Here is a 16,479-nt window from a genome sequence, read left to right on the forward strand (position 1 = left end):
TCCCTTGTTAAGGTGATATAGAAGTCCCCAATTCTAACCGCCTCCTTGAAGCACATTTTTCTGTGAACTTGCACTGAATGTACATGAATTTTAAAAATCTGTCTTTTCTCTTGTGAATCTGTCTTTTGTCAGTTTAATTTGTGGGCCCCCAAAAACTAAACATAAGAGGTTAGAGGAAAAATTTTTCTTTCCCGACAGCAACGTCAAGGAAAGCTTGAATCCTGACCACCTCTGTCAGACACTGAAGGCATGCAGTCCAGATAAGTGAGGGAGAAAACAAGCAGTGGAAGTGGAAAGCATGCAAAACTCAAGTATGAAAACTGAAAGAAGGTAAGTCCCAGATTCTGTAAAATTCAGTGAAAGGATTCCTAACACACACTACCTTCAATAGGGCCAAAGCCCTATTTAGTATCAAGTGGTTTCAAATTAATCTTTGAGATGGTTTTATTTTCTTCCTCTGATTAGTGCAAAGAGTAACTTTGTAATCAGTAAATAGCCACTGAAGGAAATCACAGAATTATACACTCTTACAGCTGGAACATGGAACTTATTAACACAAGAATGTTCAAAGCTCAGCCTTACAAGCAATTAAAGAAATGCTTGTTTAAAAACATTAAGAAATTCTATGTTTTTCCTACTAAATTTGCATAGATTTTTAAAAAGTAAATATCCACAATTAGCTAGGACGCAGTGAGATGGGAATTAGGATGTATTGCTGGGAGGGGGGCATAAATTGAAGGGCAATCTGGATGTATGCGTTAGACTCCTTTAGGATGGATCGAACACTCACTGGCCCAGGCATTGCACCCTGAGAGGTGATTTCTACGTCAATCATGAGGAATCTGAGTGATAAATTACGTCACAACATTGTTATGCACAAGCCAAAAAAGCTGGAAGCCACCAAAATGTCCAACACGAACAAGATGGGAGTGGAGCTGTTAACAGTTGGGGAAACAGAGGATGAAAAATGGGTCGAGCACTTGAAGAGAAGGATAAACTTGGGCACCTGAAGTTTGAGGCGCCTGTGGGACATTCATTGTCAGATGGGCAGAAATGGAAGCCTGACGCGGAAGAGATACAAGACCAGAGAGAAAGATCTGGGACTCAGCCTCGGAGAAGTCAACAGGCCACAGAAATCACGTTCTCTGACAGCAGTGAAGGCCGTGGGTGAAAGGTTTAACGAACAAGGCTGATTCCAAAGTGTATGCACCATTTAGTAGAAGGAAAAATGTGTATACGTGCCCCCAAAAAGAAAAATCTGAAAGGAAAATGTTAAAAGCAAAATGTTGAAATTATAGATGATTTAGATATTATTTTTCTTTATACTCTTCTGTATTTTCCTTTTTTTAAAAAAAAAAAGCAGTGTCTTCATTCAACTATGTATGATAAGTGAATATAATGCTCCAGCATTTTCCTGAATGATAAATATATGTATTTTTCATTACTTAAAAAAAAATTTAATCCGAGATGTTCTAACTATTGCCTTGTTTTACAGATATGGAAATGCTGACAATACCAGTAGAGGAAGTGACTTGCCCAAGGTCATGCAGTCAGCAAGCACAGCTTCTGAAAACCATCCTGGAGCTCCAGCAAGAAACGGAAAAAGGGATTTGGTTTGTAACCAAGCTCTCTGAATCACAGCTCTTCTACCAGCTGAGGAAGCTCTATAAATACAGCCATAAATATGTGCTTAATCGTATACCTTCCACTGACTTATTGTAAGTAATCACCTCCATGGCATTTTACCAAAATGTTCCAGAGCAAAGTATAATCTTCTCTCTTGATAATTTTGAGGACTTTTTGTCCTTCACAAAAAAAGTGTTCTGCATTTTCTCAATTAAAAAAAAAAAAAAAGATCCTTTTGCCAGCTACTGATGCTGTCAGGTTTTTAATGTGAGTCCACCCACTCCAAGCTGTATCTATGTCTGAATACAAATACATATATTTGAAGACTGGCCAAGTTCTTTTAATTCATTCTCTTATCACAGGATGTAGTAAAAGCAAAGTCATATTTCCTTCAAGTTTATCTCATTTTCAATACCCATTTGAATAAAAAAATCCCATTGTCTTTCACGATGGATACTGAATTACTGGAAGACCACTGTACATCTAGTCTAGACCAACAAAATGAAATATGATTTCTTTAAAGCAGAATGCTATTTCCATTACTTACATCAGATGGAAAGCTTTTACCTGTAATTAATAAATCAATTATAAGCTTTAAACCTACCTCTGACATGAATTAGATTTCCAAAATATGTAACCTTTGGTTGAACTATATTTCATTTTTAAAACTGGGGTCCATCACAATCTAGTGATCAATACATAGAACACCACAAATAGTATCCCTTGTGTTTGTCAGATATTATAAATGGTTAGCATTATGCTTGCAGGAAGCACACAGCTGTTGGTCTAACCTTTTGGGGCCCATCTCCTGAAAGCATGATATATCGTTCTTACTTTATAGCTTTCCGTACTTAAGGTAATCATTTCTGTAGCCTTAGGGATGATGTGGCTATAAATGCATGTATAAATGTCTCACAAACCCACACGGTGAGATGTGTATTTATTTTGACAAACTTAACTGCCTACAGTGTCGGGAAGGTAAAGAAGGGCTAGTGTATTTCTGAAAGATGACTTTGCTCTGTCTTTGACAAAAGACATCTCACAGTAACACACACCTTACATTCACAGCTTTTTCATCTACCTACTGCCATTCTGACGAATCTAAACATTAGACTTTTTTTCAATCATCATTTCAGAAAGGAAGAGAACCTAGTAGGTAAGAGCTCTAGGGATGGCAGGCAGTCCTGAATTTGAAGAGCCACTCTGCCACTTACCAGGTGTGCGACCTTGGGCAAGTGACTTAAGTTTCAGTTTCTTCAACTGCAAAGAGTAGACAATGGCACCTGGGATTGTTGGAAGACAATGCACAGCTTAGCACAGTGTCTAGTACATAGCACGGACTTGATAAAGTAAATGTTACTTAACAGTATTCATAAGATGCTTTTCATCTTATGAGGAGCATTTACAAAAGACTTCTGTGTCCCTGTTTCCCCAAACCAGAAACTCCATCAACATTGCCTTGGGAATTATCGTGAAGACTCTAGAAAAGAGGACAAAAGAACTCCACAATGCCCTTCTTTCAGAACTCAGGCCAATACTTTAACGCTCATGTCTATCTGTATTTACCTGGCTGGTTCCATTTTAGGGAGCCTCATCTGTTTGTGGCATGGGGATATCCTGGGATTCAACCAACCAATTCTGCAGTAGACTTTTGCAACTTTGCCCTTTTGTGAGTACTGTTTCATGTTCCACGTGAATTTAGTCTTTGCTAAATCTTTGACCTTATCTCGGACCATATCATTTTCTGCTTGTGATCCTAAGCTCATGAAAAACATGTTTTCCTTTAATGTTTTGACAACCTTTAAGTACAGAAACGCCTAGAGAATCAACTGGTAAGTTCTTTCAGATGGTGAGAACAGACTATACATAATATGCTACAAAAGCCTGCCTTCTAAGTATGGAATCGTAAATCTCTCCACACTGGAATCCCAGAATGGCCAAGAACAGATAGAAAACTAAGAACCCCCTCCCAGGGTCTTGGGGCACGCACAGATAAGCTTGAGAATGAGAAGGAATGTCCTGCCCTGGCAACACTCTAACCCCGCTTCTTGGCTGTTTCTGATCTAGAACCCTGATCAGAGAAAGGGAAATAATGAGGGGGAATAATGCTAGTGGGCCTGCTGACTGATGGTCAGCCACAGCAGCAGGTCCCCTGCCATCAGCAATGCACTTAGTGAATGACGAGTCTGTGATAACAGAAAGTGCATGTACTATAACTGAATACAACAGGTTACAAAACTTTTATAATACAGGTACACACATTCATACACACATGCACAATACAACCTCAATTATGTAAAATAAAGCACATGAAAACCATAAAGACAATACACCGAAACACTGGTTGTCACTGAGTGGGAATTATGGGTAATACTTTTCCTCTTTCTACTTTCTTATTATTTTTTTCCAATTGTCTATAATCGTGTATAGCTTGGATATCTAAAAAAACGTATTTTAAATGTCGACATAAATTCATTGAAATTTAGCAAATTTCACGTTTTAGCAAGAGAGAAAAATGAATACTCTTCACAACAGATAACAATCCTTCCTACAAACGACTTTGACCATTGTCCTGATGGTAAAGGTTGATAATTAGTAACTAGGAGGACGCTTTGCAAATATTGGCGCCAGCAGCCTGCCCCAGACCCCTCTCTCTGGGTCAGATGGTTCTTTTTTGTGTGAAACATTCTGGTCTATCCTAGAGGACTGGGGAACGTGGAGGGAGAGAGGTGTAGGGAGAGTGAAACTGTTAGAAATCGGTTGGGTAACGGATATATCCTCAAAACTGCTCTGAAAGTGTTTGCAGCCTGTACCTGCACTAAACAGACCGATCTGTTTCACACACACCAGGGCGTGGCCCACCAGGAAAAACCCGCGCATCCGTGAGTGACAGCTTAGACCTTAAGGATATCGATACTTCCACTTTGCAAGGAGCCGTTTCTCCCACCACATCCCCAAACGCAAGCCTCAAGGAGGGTGTAGGTTTGGCTCCAGCCAAAGTGCTGCGGGCAGTTTTAACTTTATGTTCCTGTAAGGCTGCCCTGTGCATCTCCTTTGGTTTCGGGAGCTCTGAAGATCCGTTTAAGGTTCTGTTCATAGACTGAGCCTCCAAGCCTTTGTGTCTAGAGAAACCCAAGCCTCCCTCACCTGGGGACCTGTGATCTGATCCTCCTACACCATCAGTAAAGATGCAGGTGCTCAAACAGCAAGAATCAGGGTCTGTGTTTAATGTCCCTGGGGCAAGCACGTCGGAGAAGTGGTGGGGACAGGTCAAGTGTGAGTGCTGGGAGACCATTTCTGCAACAGTTCTCTTGGAAACCCTTGTCCACGTCGTACTTTTTCGGCTGGGGGGTGGAGGCAAAGACTGTGGACGCGTGGGCTCTTCACTATCACCCTCCGCGCACTGCCAACGTGTGAGTGACGCCAGTAACTTCTAGGTGAGTGGATTTTTCACTCGGTTTGGGCTGGGGATGGATGATGGGGACAAACGGCTGGGAGTGTTGACTTAAAAGAGTCTATCGATTTTATGGAGGCCTTGTGGACTTCCACAGAACACCCAGTGAAAAAGAGAGGTTCTGGGGGAGGAGTGCAGAGAAACGAGGGTGCGGGAATAGGCTGCCATAAACCTGCCAATTACCCAAAGAGAGAAGGGGGCGGCTTTGGCTGATGCCACCGAGGAGGGCCACCTAGAAGAAGGAAGCTCAGCGTGGGCGCCTTGACCCTCCGCGGCTCGCTCACGCCCCCTCAAACCCCCGCGCGGCGCAAGCCCGCCCAGCCAGGCCCCGGGGGCGCAGCCTCAGAGGCGGCCGAGGGCTCGGCGGGCGTCCCGGCGTGCAGGGCGCAGCGAGGCGTGTACCTTGGTGCCCTGGTAGAAGTCGTCCACGGACCGCGAGCCCATGAAGGGGAACTGCATGTGCGTGTGCGTGTCGATGCCGCCGGGCAAGACCAGCTTGCCGGCGGCGTCTAGGACCCGCAGCCCGGCCGGCGCGTCCCCGGGCGGCAGCAGGTCGCGCCCCAGCGCCCGCACCACGCCGTCCTCCACCAGCACGTCGGCCACCTGCGAGGAGTCGTCGTTGACCACGCGCCCCCCGCGTATCAGGAGTCGCGACGGCGCCGCCATGGCGAGCGTCGCACGCGCTGCGGGCCGCCCTCCTCCCGGGGGCACAGGGAGGACGCCCGGGCCGGGCTCCGGGTTTATCAAGGACCCGCTGCGAGGGGGCGGGGGAGGAGAGGCTCCACCCCCGGGGGGCTGGGCCTGCGTGAAAGGCTGGGGCGGACCCCGAGGTCAGCGGGCTTCAGACCTGAAAGTTCTGCCGCCCTGAATCCAGGTGTACGTCCAGACCCTAGATGTACACCGAGATTTTTCCCTTCCAGTCATTGGAAGGGAAAAGTCTTGGAGGTAGTTTTAAAGACGAGGGACGTTTGTTTTCCTTTCTAAGAAAAGGCACTTTGGGGAAAAAATCTACCTCATTTCTTCCCTTTATAAAGAGTGTGTCTGTACCAAAACGCAGAGAGACAGGCAGAGAGAGAGAGGAAGGGAGGGAGACAGACAGACAGACACCACCAGCAACAATGAAAACACCCACGCCCCGAAGAACCACTTGATCTGGATTTCCTTTTAAATATTCTTAACTGTGCGAGGAGCAAAGATAAATGACATTCTCGTCCTCAAGGAGCTAAGAGCCAACAGTGACACACATACATATTTCAATGGATAACAATATATAAACCAGAAAATTCTGCCTTCGAGAGAGGCTAAAGATACGAGTTTAGAAGAAAGGGGGAGTTTATTTCTGCCTTGAAGGAAATCAGATATGGAAGATTCACAAAGAGGTATTTGAACTAGGACAAAGAGGACATGGACATGGAGAGATAAGGGCTGGGAAGAGGGATGATGTTCTGGGCGAGGGAACAGGCTGGATAAAGGCACAGAGAAGGTGATGGCAAGTTGAGTGTGACCTCCACGTGGTTAAGCTGAGGGGATAGGGTTGGACAGTTGTGGACCACCCCTTTCCTCCCAGGGGAGAAGGATGAAGAGTAGACAGAGCAGTGAGAGAGAAGGGAGCTCGGGGAGCCCTGCGTGAGGGACGACAGCAGTGCGGGGTTTCAGGAGCACCAAGATCGAATGCCATAGGAAGGGTGGGGAGTGTGGTGGACGTGTGCTGTTCCATCGTCTATTCTCATCCTCATTCTGCCAACAGTCACTGGAGTTTCTCTGGCAGGAAATCCTCCCCGTGCATTCTCAGAACACTCACCTCGGTGGAACTGATGGGACCTCCGGCTCTGGGACCGATCTGCTTATCTAAGCACTGCCAGTCACAGCAGGAAGTCCTCACGGCCACGGTGATGTGTTCAGGGATGACACGGGTCCCAAGAACTAACACGGGTCCCAAGAAGACTAACGGGTCCCAAGAAGACTAATTGAGCAGATGAAGAGCTTTCTCTTTCCTGCTGGACTTGAATCCTGGAGGGAGTAAAAGACAACAAGGGAATAGTCCTGTGAACAGAGCCAACACAGAGAACAGGAAGGAGAGATGGAGAGGGACTGCGTTCTCATGACACCGTTGGTGCTCCTGAAACCAACCATGCCTGATGTCCCCTCTTTCAGACTCCCCAGTGTTTGCTTCAGCTGGTTTACTCTGGTTCTTTTGTCATTTTCAACCGTCAACTGACAGAGGATGGGAAGGTACTTCGAGTTTGGGGAGTAGGTGGTCACATGTGACCTCGGAGAGATGACATTTTTAATAGTGGAATGCAAGGTGTTATTATTATCAAATTTCCTCAAGTCTCAGATCACACAAACCTCAAAATGATTAAAAATTAGGAAACATCAATAAAGTGCCATAGATTTGGCTGTCAAGCCAGGAACAAGAAGCCCAGGAAGGTTATGCAATTATTGTCAAAAGACCATTGCGTAAAGGTGAAAAGAATACTAATACATATGCAACTCCGCCGAGCTCCACACATAACAGCCCTCTAGGAAAGTAAGATTGGTTCTCAGGGTGGCTGTGACATCCTTTCTGAAGCTCAGATGATGATTTCAAAGGTTTTTTTAATCTCAGACACTTTATATCACAAAAAGCCCTGTAACACAATGCAGCGTAAACTCTCCACGTTTAACTCAAACTTGATCAGAAAAGGGGATTTGTAGAATGTCACTGAAGCAGGAGGAAATAGCTCATCGAGATTCACTGACCGCACAGAAGAGAGTGTTGGGTAAGTTTAAGGAGAAAAGCCAGCTTCGCAGAAGGTGTCTTCCCCCTCTCTGGCCACCACTGTCCAGACGCCAGGCATGTCTAGATGCCGGATGTCATCCACCAGCTTGCCGGGTGGGAGGCGAGCAAACGTGCTCAGAGGGGAAGCTTGTCCTCAGAAACCCCTCACCTCCCTTTACTCTGCCCTACTCAGCCACCTCTGTACCTAGACACACGCGCCCTCAGTGGGCGTGAAACAAGTAATCCCAGACACGATGATCTTTGCACTGGAGGCAGGAAGCAAGACTCCTGCTGTTTTGCCTTCTTCTTGCTGGAGAAAGAATCAGTTTGATTGACTAACATACCAAAGTGTGTCTGAGGACCCATTACTCCTTAGAGGACTCTTTTTTTTTTTTTTTTTTTTTTCCGGTACGAGGGCCTCTCACTACTGTGGCCTCTCCCGTTGCGGAGCACAGGCTCCGGACGCGCAGGCTCAGCAGCCATGGCTCACGGGCCCAGCCGCTCTGCGGCATGTAGGATCTTCCCGGACTGGGGCATGAACCCGTGTCCCCTGCATCGGCAGGCGGGCTCTCAACCACTGAGCCATCAGGGAAGCCCTAGAGGACTCTTTAAAGGAGGCCTACAAAGGTTGTGAAAGCTTAACCCACAGAAACATACCTACTTTGAAGTGTAGGTGAGAGCAATTCGAAAGGAAGGTCTTCCCAGCCCTGACTGATGGTGTAAAGGGATAGAAAGGCAGAGCAGAAAAGGGTAACTTCCTTCACTGAGCGGCTCAAGGTTTTGGGGAAACAAATCCACCAGGCCCAGGTGTATTTAAGTCCTCCGCAGCCCTGGAGTCACTGAGTTTGCTTTCCCTACTCTCCAAACACACCCCTACTCCTACTCTAGGCCCCTGTGGCTATGAGGGGATTTCAGGGTATTGTTTCCCCTGGAGGAAAAGCTGTCCGTGAGGCAGAAAGAGCAGACAACGAGGGTGTGTGAGCCAGAGGGAGCAAGGAGAGAGGCGGCAGGGCCGGGTGTCTCCAATACGCCCCAGCTGGGGGCCGTGGGCAGGCCCAGTCCTCTGGCCCTCGCTGGGATGAGTTTATACCTGAATCAGCAATAGAAGAGGCGGGTAGGCAGCATGGATGGGAATTAGGAGTCTAATCCCGGCTCTGGTGCAAAACTTCTGCTGTGAGTCCGGGCAAGGCACTTACTCTTAGGGCCTCTTATCTCAACTGAAAAACGAGGAGCTAAGTTGACAAGAGCTTGTAAGACCCAGCCTTTGCACTTTTAAAAGTCTTGTGATTCTGTGAACAGGGACAAGACGCCCATCCACAGAGTGCCTGGCATAGTCCTAGAGTTAAACTCTTCTCAGGTCTAGATAAGTGGACTGGAGACCAAGAAGGACTTGCCTTCTAGATTTGGGGCTCTTTTATTTCTGGTCCCTCCACTGAGGCAGAGGGGACGTGCTTGGAAAGGGTGGCAAGCACAGAGTGTAAATCCAGATGTAGGTCATTGGGGGATGAAGCTCGGTGGGACCTTTCGTTCATGAGCAGGGACAACATCTTTCTCTCTGGCAGCCGGAAGTGGTCTCTGTAGGACCAGAGAGAGAAAGCTGGCCACTGCACAACTCCAGAGGGCAGTCTTCCCTGAACCTCCCAGGCAGAACGAGGAAATAATAGCCCTGAATAACAATACCAGCAGCGGGAGCTAAGGTTTATTGAGTACTTGAATCAAGTCAGTACTGGGCCAAATGCTTCACATGCCTTACTTTACTTCGTCCTCCACAACACCGCTTTGAGCTAAATACTATTTCCCTGTTTAACAGATGAGCCTTTTGAGGTGAAATGACCTGCTCAAGGTCACCTAACAGTAAACGCTGGAGGTAAGCCTTTCACTCTGGAACCTGTAATTTACGCATTATGTGAGTCCAAACTCTAAAGCCAGGTTCAAATCCTGGCTGCATTTGGACCTCAGGTTACGTAAATGGATGAGCATAATCCCAGAATGAGCTCCTACATCCATCACGCTTTATACCTCTAGCACTTCTGACATGGGGCTGCAAAGCTGCTTCAGATTGTTATCTAAATATTGGGGAGCTGGTCTATGTGTTTGCTCAGATAACTAATGTCATGAGGGTTTAAAAAAAGTGCTCCATCCTGTAACAAATTAACAAATTTAGTGAGTCCAGATCTAACATACCAATACTGACCTGCCTTGGGGGAAAACTTTCAGGACATGCCACCTAGATAATCCAGGATGATCTCTTCATAAATCCTTAACTTTGCCACATCTGCAAAGTCCCTTTTGCCATGTAAGGTAACATTCCCAGGTCCCAGGGACTAGAAAGATATCTGGGTATCTTCGGGCCCCGTAACTCAGCCTATGACAGTGCCTATCATTGTCCCCCTTGAACAAAAAGATGCTGCTTTCTCAAGGGATGGCCTAGGAGCACCAGGCTCGGCTCAGAGGTTTCTTCTGCCCTGTCAGCAGCACTAACGTATGCTTCCAGAAACTCTCTTGCCCCTCGACCTCATTCGTACTGTGCCACGGTTTCCAAGTTCTTTTGAACTTTCCTAGCAAAATATATTTCAGCAGTAAAGTAATACTTAAGGAAACAGAGGAAGTGCCCTCTTGATTAGAAAGAAGGTAATAAAGTAAAATTAAAAAGCTTGTACTTTGGAGCCAGATTTGAGCTCTGGTTTTATCACCTATCATCTGTGGATTATTTTTTTTTTTTTTTTTTTTTGGCTGTGTTGGGTTTTCGTTGCTGTGCGCAGGCTTTCTCTAGTTGCGGTGAGTCGCGGCTACTCTTCGTCGCAGTGCATGGGCTTCTCATTGCGGTGGCTTCTCTTGTTGTGGAGCACGGGCTCTAGGTGTGTGGGCTTCAGTAGTTGCAGCACGCGGGCTCAGAAGTTGCGGCATGCAGGCCCTAGAGCACGCAGGCTTCAGTAGTTGTGGTGCGTGGGCTCAGTAGTTGTGGTGCGTGGGCTTAGTTGCTCTGCAGCATGTGGGATGTTCCTGGCCCAGGGATTGAACCCATGTCCTCTGCATTGGCAGGCAGATTCTTAACCTCTGCGCCACCAGGGAAGTCCACATCTGTGGATTTTTGGTTAAGTTTCTTAATGGTTCTAAGCCTCTTGGTTTTTTTTTTTTTTTTGGGTTTGTTGTTTTCTTTTGTCTGTTTTGTTTTGTCGTTCGTTTTTTGAATAGTGGTAGCAACCCATTAAGAGCTGTACACTTTAAATGAGATAATTCATGTAAAGCCCATAGCATAGTGCTTGTTAGATATTATTTTTAGCAAAACCAACTGTTTCATTTCTCTATTCTAGCATTTTCTTCTTATTAATAGTTTCACTTTTTAAAATGTAAGATCCACAAGCTTATGAAATTATTTTACTGATCTTGAGAAGAATTTTTTCCAGCTTTATGGAGATGTAATTGACATATAACACTGTGTAAGTTTAAGGGGTACATGTAACAATTTGATATATGCATATATTGTGAAACGTTTACCACAATAAGGTGAGTTAACACATCCATCACCTCGCATAGTTACAACTTTGTGTACGTGTGTGTGGTGAGAATATTTAAAATTTACTCTTTCAGCAACTTTCAAGTACGCAACACAGTATTGTTAACTCTAGTCACCAAGCTGTACATTAAGTCCCCAGAACTTATTCATCTTATAATTGGAAGTTTGTACCTTTTGACCACCTTCACTCATTTACAGCCCTGCCCATGACAATCACTAATCTGTTCTCTGTTTCTGAGTCTGGTTTTGTTAGATTCCACATGTGAGTGAGATCATGTGGTATTTGTCTTTCTCTGACCTATTTCACTATGAGCATAATAATATCCTCACCGTCCATCCATGTTGTTGCAAATGGCAGGATTTCCTTCTTTTTTTCTGAATAATATTCCATTTGTTGACCTGAAACAAATAGACTGCCAGATATTTCTCCAGCAAAGATGGGTTTATTTGGGATCAGCAGAGGATTGCAATTTGGGGTCTCCAGCCATGGCAAGCCACAGGGCAAGGGAAGGAGCAGGCTTTAATAGAGGGAAAAAGAAGCTGCGAGGGCTACAGTAAACAGAGTCCATGGCTTTTCATTGGCTGAGTCCTTGCCAGGAATGAGGGGGAGTCATTATTCCTGCGGGGCTCTGCTATGGGTGCAGGAGGTGAGAGCTCCTCCTCTCGTTTCCCAGCTCTATTTGATTGAGGTTTCTGTTTATTAATACACACACACACACACACACACACTATATATATATATATATATATGCCACATTTTTATCCATTCATGTGTTAATGGACACTTTTATGTCTTGGCTATTGGAAACAATGCTGCAATGAACATGAGAGTGCAGAAACCACCATCTCTGAGATTTCATTTTGAGAAAGTTTTATTTTTTTTAAGAGTCAAGAGTAAATCATTAAAAAAAATTACTTGGACTTTGCTACGTAGACCAAAGAGGGTTTGAATATGCATTTTATATATTTAAATTCTTAACAAAAAGTAAAGCACATAGGGCTTCCCTGGTGGCGCAGTGGTTGAGAATCTGCCTGCCAATGCAGGGAACACGGGTTCGAGCTCTGGTCTGGGAGGATCCCACATGCCACGGAGCAACTGGGCCCGTGAGCCACAACTACTGAGCCTGTGCGTCTGGAGCCTGTGCTCCGCAACAAGAGAGGCCGCGATAGTGAGAGGCCCCCGCTTGCCACAACTCGGGAAAGCCCTCGCACAGAAACGAAGACCCAACACAGCAAAAATAAATAAATTAATAAACTCCTACCCCCAACATCTTCTTTAAAAAACAAACAACAAAAAAAGTAAAGCACATAGAGCAAAATCCATCTTTTCAAGTGTACACAGTACCATGAATTCTGACAGAAACATGCAGTCATGTGACCACCACCACAATCAAGATAGGAAATATTTCCATCACTCTGAAAAGTTTCCGGGTGCCCCTTGGCAGTCAGTCCTCTTCCCCCAGCCCTGGCCCCTGGCAATCACTGATCTACTTTTGTATTTTGTTGACCTGAGACATGGAAACAAAGTAAGTTGCAGGGTATCTTCTGGAGAGTTCAACTTCGGTTCTACAACTTAGTAAAACTCTTCCTACGCCCTGCTGTTGATGCTGTCAAGGTCTAAAGCTAAAAAGATTCAGAGGCGGACCTTATTAGGATTTACCTCAACTTTTCCAGGAATCCTGGGAGGTCCTGGGCGTGACCACAGTTGGGGCTGAAGCAGAGACAGCAGGTGCCTGTTCTGGAGCCCTCATGACACTGTTTACAGTTATGTAGACAGGACAGTGTCGAGACTGATGCCCCAGATGTTGGAGGCATCAGTGTAAAAGGAAGACCGTAAGATACAGAGAGACAGTAGTCAAGGTGCTGCCCCTTTTACCTGCACTTGTCCCACCCGGGCCCACACCCTCTGAATTAGAACCTTTCTGTCTCTGCACTGTCTGTGCCATCTCATTTTACACTTTATTTCTCTAATATAACTGGAGGGGACTAGATTTGTGTATCTTCCTTCTTTATTAAAACTTTTGTTCATCTTAAACAAATACGTCTTGGGAGAAACTTACTGTTCTGCTTGCTGTGAGAGGTATTTAGTATTAGACAAGGCAAGTACAGTGAAAATGTGATTTAAGGTCAAGGATAATTCCAACTACCCGTCTGTTGTGTAATTGTACTTAAGGGCACTAATCTGTGAGCTTCTGGAAAATGAAAACTGCATGGTATTTATTTTTGTATTCAAAGACCTATCACAGGCCATGGTGACGTCTAAGAAGAGCTCACTGTGTATCTGATGTACTTCATTTCTAATCCTCAGGACAAATCTGTGGGGTAGGTCTTATCCTCTCAAACATCAGCAGAAGCTTCAGGAAGTGCCTTTCTCATTGGAATTGGAAGCAGTATGACTCTTTGCTGTATTATATTTTCACATTGCAAGGATGTGGAGAGATTGAAACCCTCATACATTGCTGGTAGGAATGAAATGGTGGTTACAGTGGAAATTGGTTTGGCAGTGCCTCAAAAGTTAAATAGAGTTACCCTATGACCCAGAAATTCTACTCCTAGGTATATACCCAGAAACTTGTACATGAATGTTTGTAGTAGCATTATTCTTAATAGTCAGAAAGTAGAAATAACTCAAACATACATCATTTGATAAATGGGTAAACAAAGTGTGATATATCTAGTACTGTGGTCGGTTCTCAGGAAGTACTCAAAACATGGATGTTTCTTTTCACTCCAAATCTAGGAAAAGGTTACGAAGAATTGCTTTGTGCACTTGGCTAACATCTCTCATGGCAACTCATGAGCTAGAGAAATGGAAGTTATGTTGTATGGTGAAATCTCCATTGAAAACAGCAATGATGTAAGTTCCAACCCAAGGAAAGTCATAAGAACCCAGTGACGTTGAAATTCACACAATGCACAATAACAAAGTCTATATTTAAGGTAAGTAAAGACTAAATCTAAAAGCCAAATTAGTTAAGGAATTTCTATGTTCTTGAAATCAGAGCTCAGCAGATGAGAGAAATACAGATATTCAAGTGAAATTTGATACTGTAGTGAAATTGAGAAAAGTTTTTGAATATTGTTTATGTTACTCTAATTTTTTAATAGAAATAACTTCTCTGTATTTCTTTTATTTATACTCGCTCAACATATGTTACGAAGTCCATAGCGTGTAGCCACATCTTTCTTGGTCTGGGGCGCTATGGAAGTTCACAATTTTGGCCTTTTTATAATAAAATAAAGACGTCTGTGCCAAGATGCCACTCTACCTTGGTTTAGTGAATCTACTTTTCATTGAGATACAGCCACAAGTTGCCCTGTAATCAAGAAAACAGGACAATGATTACTATAAGAAATATGCTCTTAAAGCTCTACTAATATACAAAATGCATAACACTCAGCGGAGGGGAGCTCGGAAAAAAGGTCATTTTTATTTGAAAATGAGTCTGTAATAATCACAATTAAAATTTATTTCAACCTCTTCTTTCTTTCTTTAGTTTAATCCTTACAGTAACCCTCAAGCCTGGATGTTAGCCCATTTTTCAGATGACACAACAAGGCTTAGTGAGATCAAGTGATTTATTGTTATAAAACTCCTAAAGTAGCAGAGCCAGGAGTCAAACTGTGATGTGTCTGACTTCAAAGTCCATGCTTTCCCACCACACTCTGTTATTTCTCCATAGTAAAGCTTACATGTCCCTTTTCTGGAGGATATTAAGCTTCTTCGGGCTTTAGCCTCCCTCCAGCACGTGGGAAAATCCACTCCAATTGACATCTCGGTATCGTTACTTGAAATCACTCTGTGAATTCTTTTCAAGGTACTTCATGATCAGTAAACCATATGTGCCCTAGATTAGCACAGGGCAACTTAGTCTTGTCATGTTCTAGCACTGGTTTCTAAATTTTATTAACTCTCAAAACCCTTTGTTCAAATGAAATCTTATAGGAAAGCCCAAGACATAAACAGAGTTGCTGCTGGAAGAGAGAAGGGTGAGCAGTGCACTGATAACCTGACCATCATCAACTGTAGCCACATTTATGGTTTACCGAGCGCTCACGCTGCACTTAACTGTCACTATTTTAACTCACTAATCCTCACTAACTCATTTAATCCTCCCAACCACTGTTGTTATTCCCAACCTAAGAACCCGCCCATGAGTTAGGCATGTCTTACTCCGTGGGTGACGGAGAAGCCTACCACCCTTGCTTCATGGAACTGGGAAGTTGAGGGTGCCAGGCCAAGTCTGGTGCAGTTGCTCAGAGACATCAGGCTTCTTTTATCCTTTCCTCAAACCCTTAAAATGAGGCTTCTCTCCCTCTGGATGTTGAGGATGCACATTTGCTACAATGGAAGAACTAAGTGATCTAAAAATTACTAGGTTCTAGGAGACCCGTGAAGACCTTCTCCAGATTCAGTCACTGTGGTAATTTCCTCAGGCCCCAAGCGCAGCACGATCTTGTTTCCTGGGTCTTGGAGCTCCCTTCAGCTCATCACAAGTGGGCTGCTACTGTTTTTTCTCCCCCTTTTCTTGCTCCCCTTTTGGCTTTGAGCTGCCGGTTCACTTCCATGATGATCCAAGGGGAAGTGGCCGCATTCAGAAGCACCTGGGAAGCACATCTTCATGATCTTTGGAAACCATGAATCATTTTGGACTTTTCACATACAAGATCTGATTTAATTCAAGCTTCAGAGATGTTCTCTGTTTAACATTCAGACAATGACAATAATAGCAAAGATGTAGTCCTTACAATGAGCCAGGCACTGCTCCAAGAGCTTTACATGCATTAATTTAATCTTCCAACAGCCCTATTATCCCCATTTATAGATGAAGAACTTAAGTACAAAGTGATTAAGGGACTTGTTGAAGATTGCATGATAGGAAGAAGCAGGACAGGCAATGTGGCTCCATTGTTTTTATCCACGATGTTGCCTCCAATAAATTAAAAAATATTTTACAGGTGGGCTTCTCTGGTGGCACAGTGGTTGAGAGTCCGCCTGTCGATGCAGGGGACACAGGTTCGTGCCCCGGTCCGGGAGGATCCCACATGCCACGGAGCGGCCGGACCCGTGAGCCATGGCCGCTGAGCCTGCGTGTCCGGAGCCTGTGCTCCACAGCGGGA

The 16,479-nt window shown here is 44.6% G+C and overlaps 1 protein-coding gene across 1 annotated transcript in view; it reads right to left on the reverse strand.

Annotated features, from left to right (window-relative positions):
- DPYS (dihydropyrimidinase) overlaps positions 1-5,746 on the reverse strand; it is an 86,955-nt gene extending 81,209 nt beyond the window's left edge. Inside the window, exon 1 of the mRNA XM_030863075.2 lies at positions 5,483-5,746. Coding sequence (XP_030718935.1) covers positions 5,483-5,746 — 264 coding nt within the window. The remainder of the gene's footprint in view (positions 1-5,482) is intronic.
- Between the last annotated feature and the right edge of the window lie 10,733 nt (positions 5,747-16,479).

This window comes from Globicephala melas, chromosome 17, assembly GCF_963455315.2.
Source record: "Globicephala melas chromosome 17, mGloMel1.2, whole genome shotgun sequence".
In the NCBI taxonomy this organism is placed as follows: Eukaryota; Metazoa; Chordata; class Mammalia; order Artiodactyla; family Delphinidae; genus Globicephala; species Globicephala melas.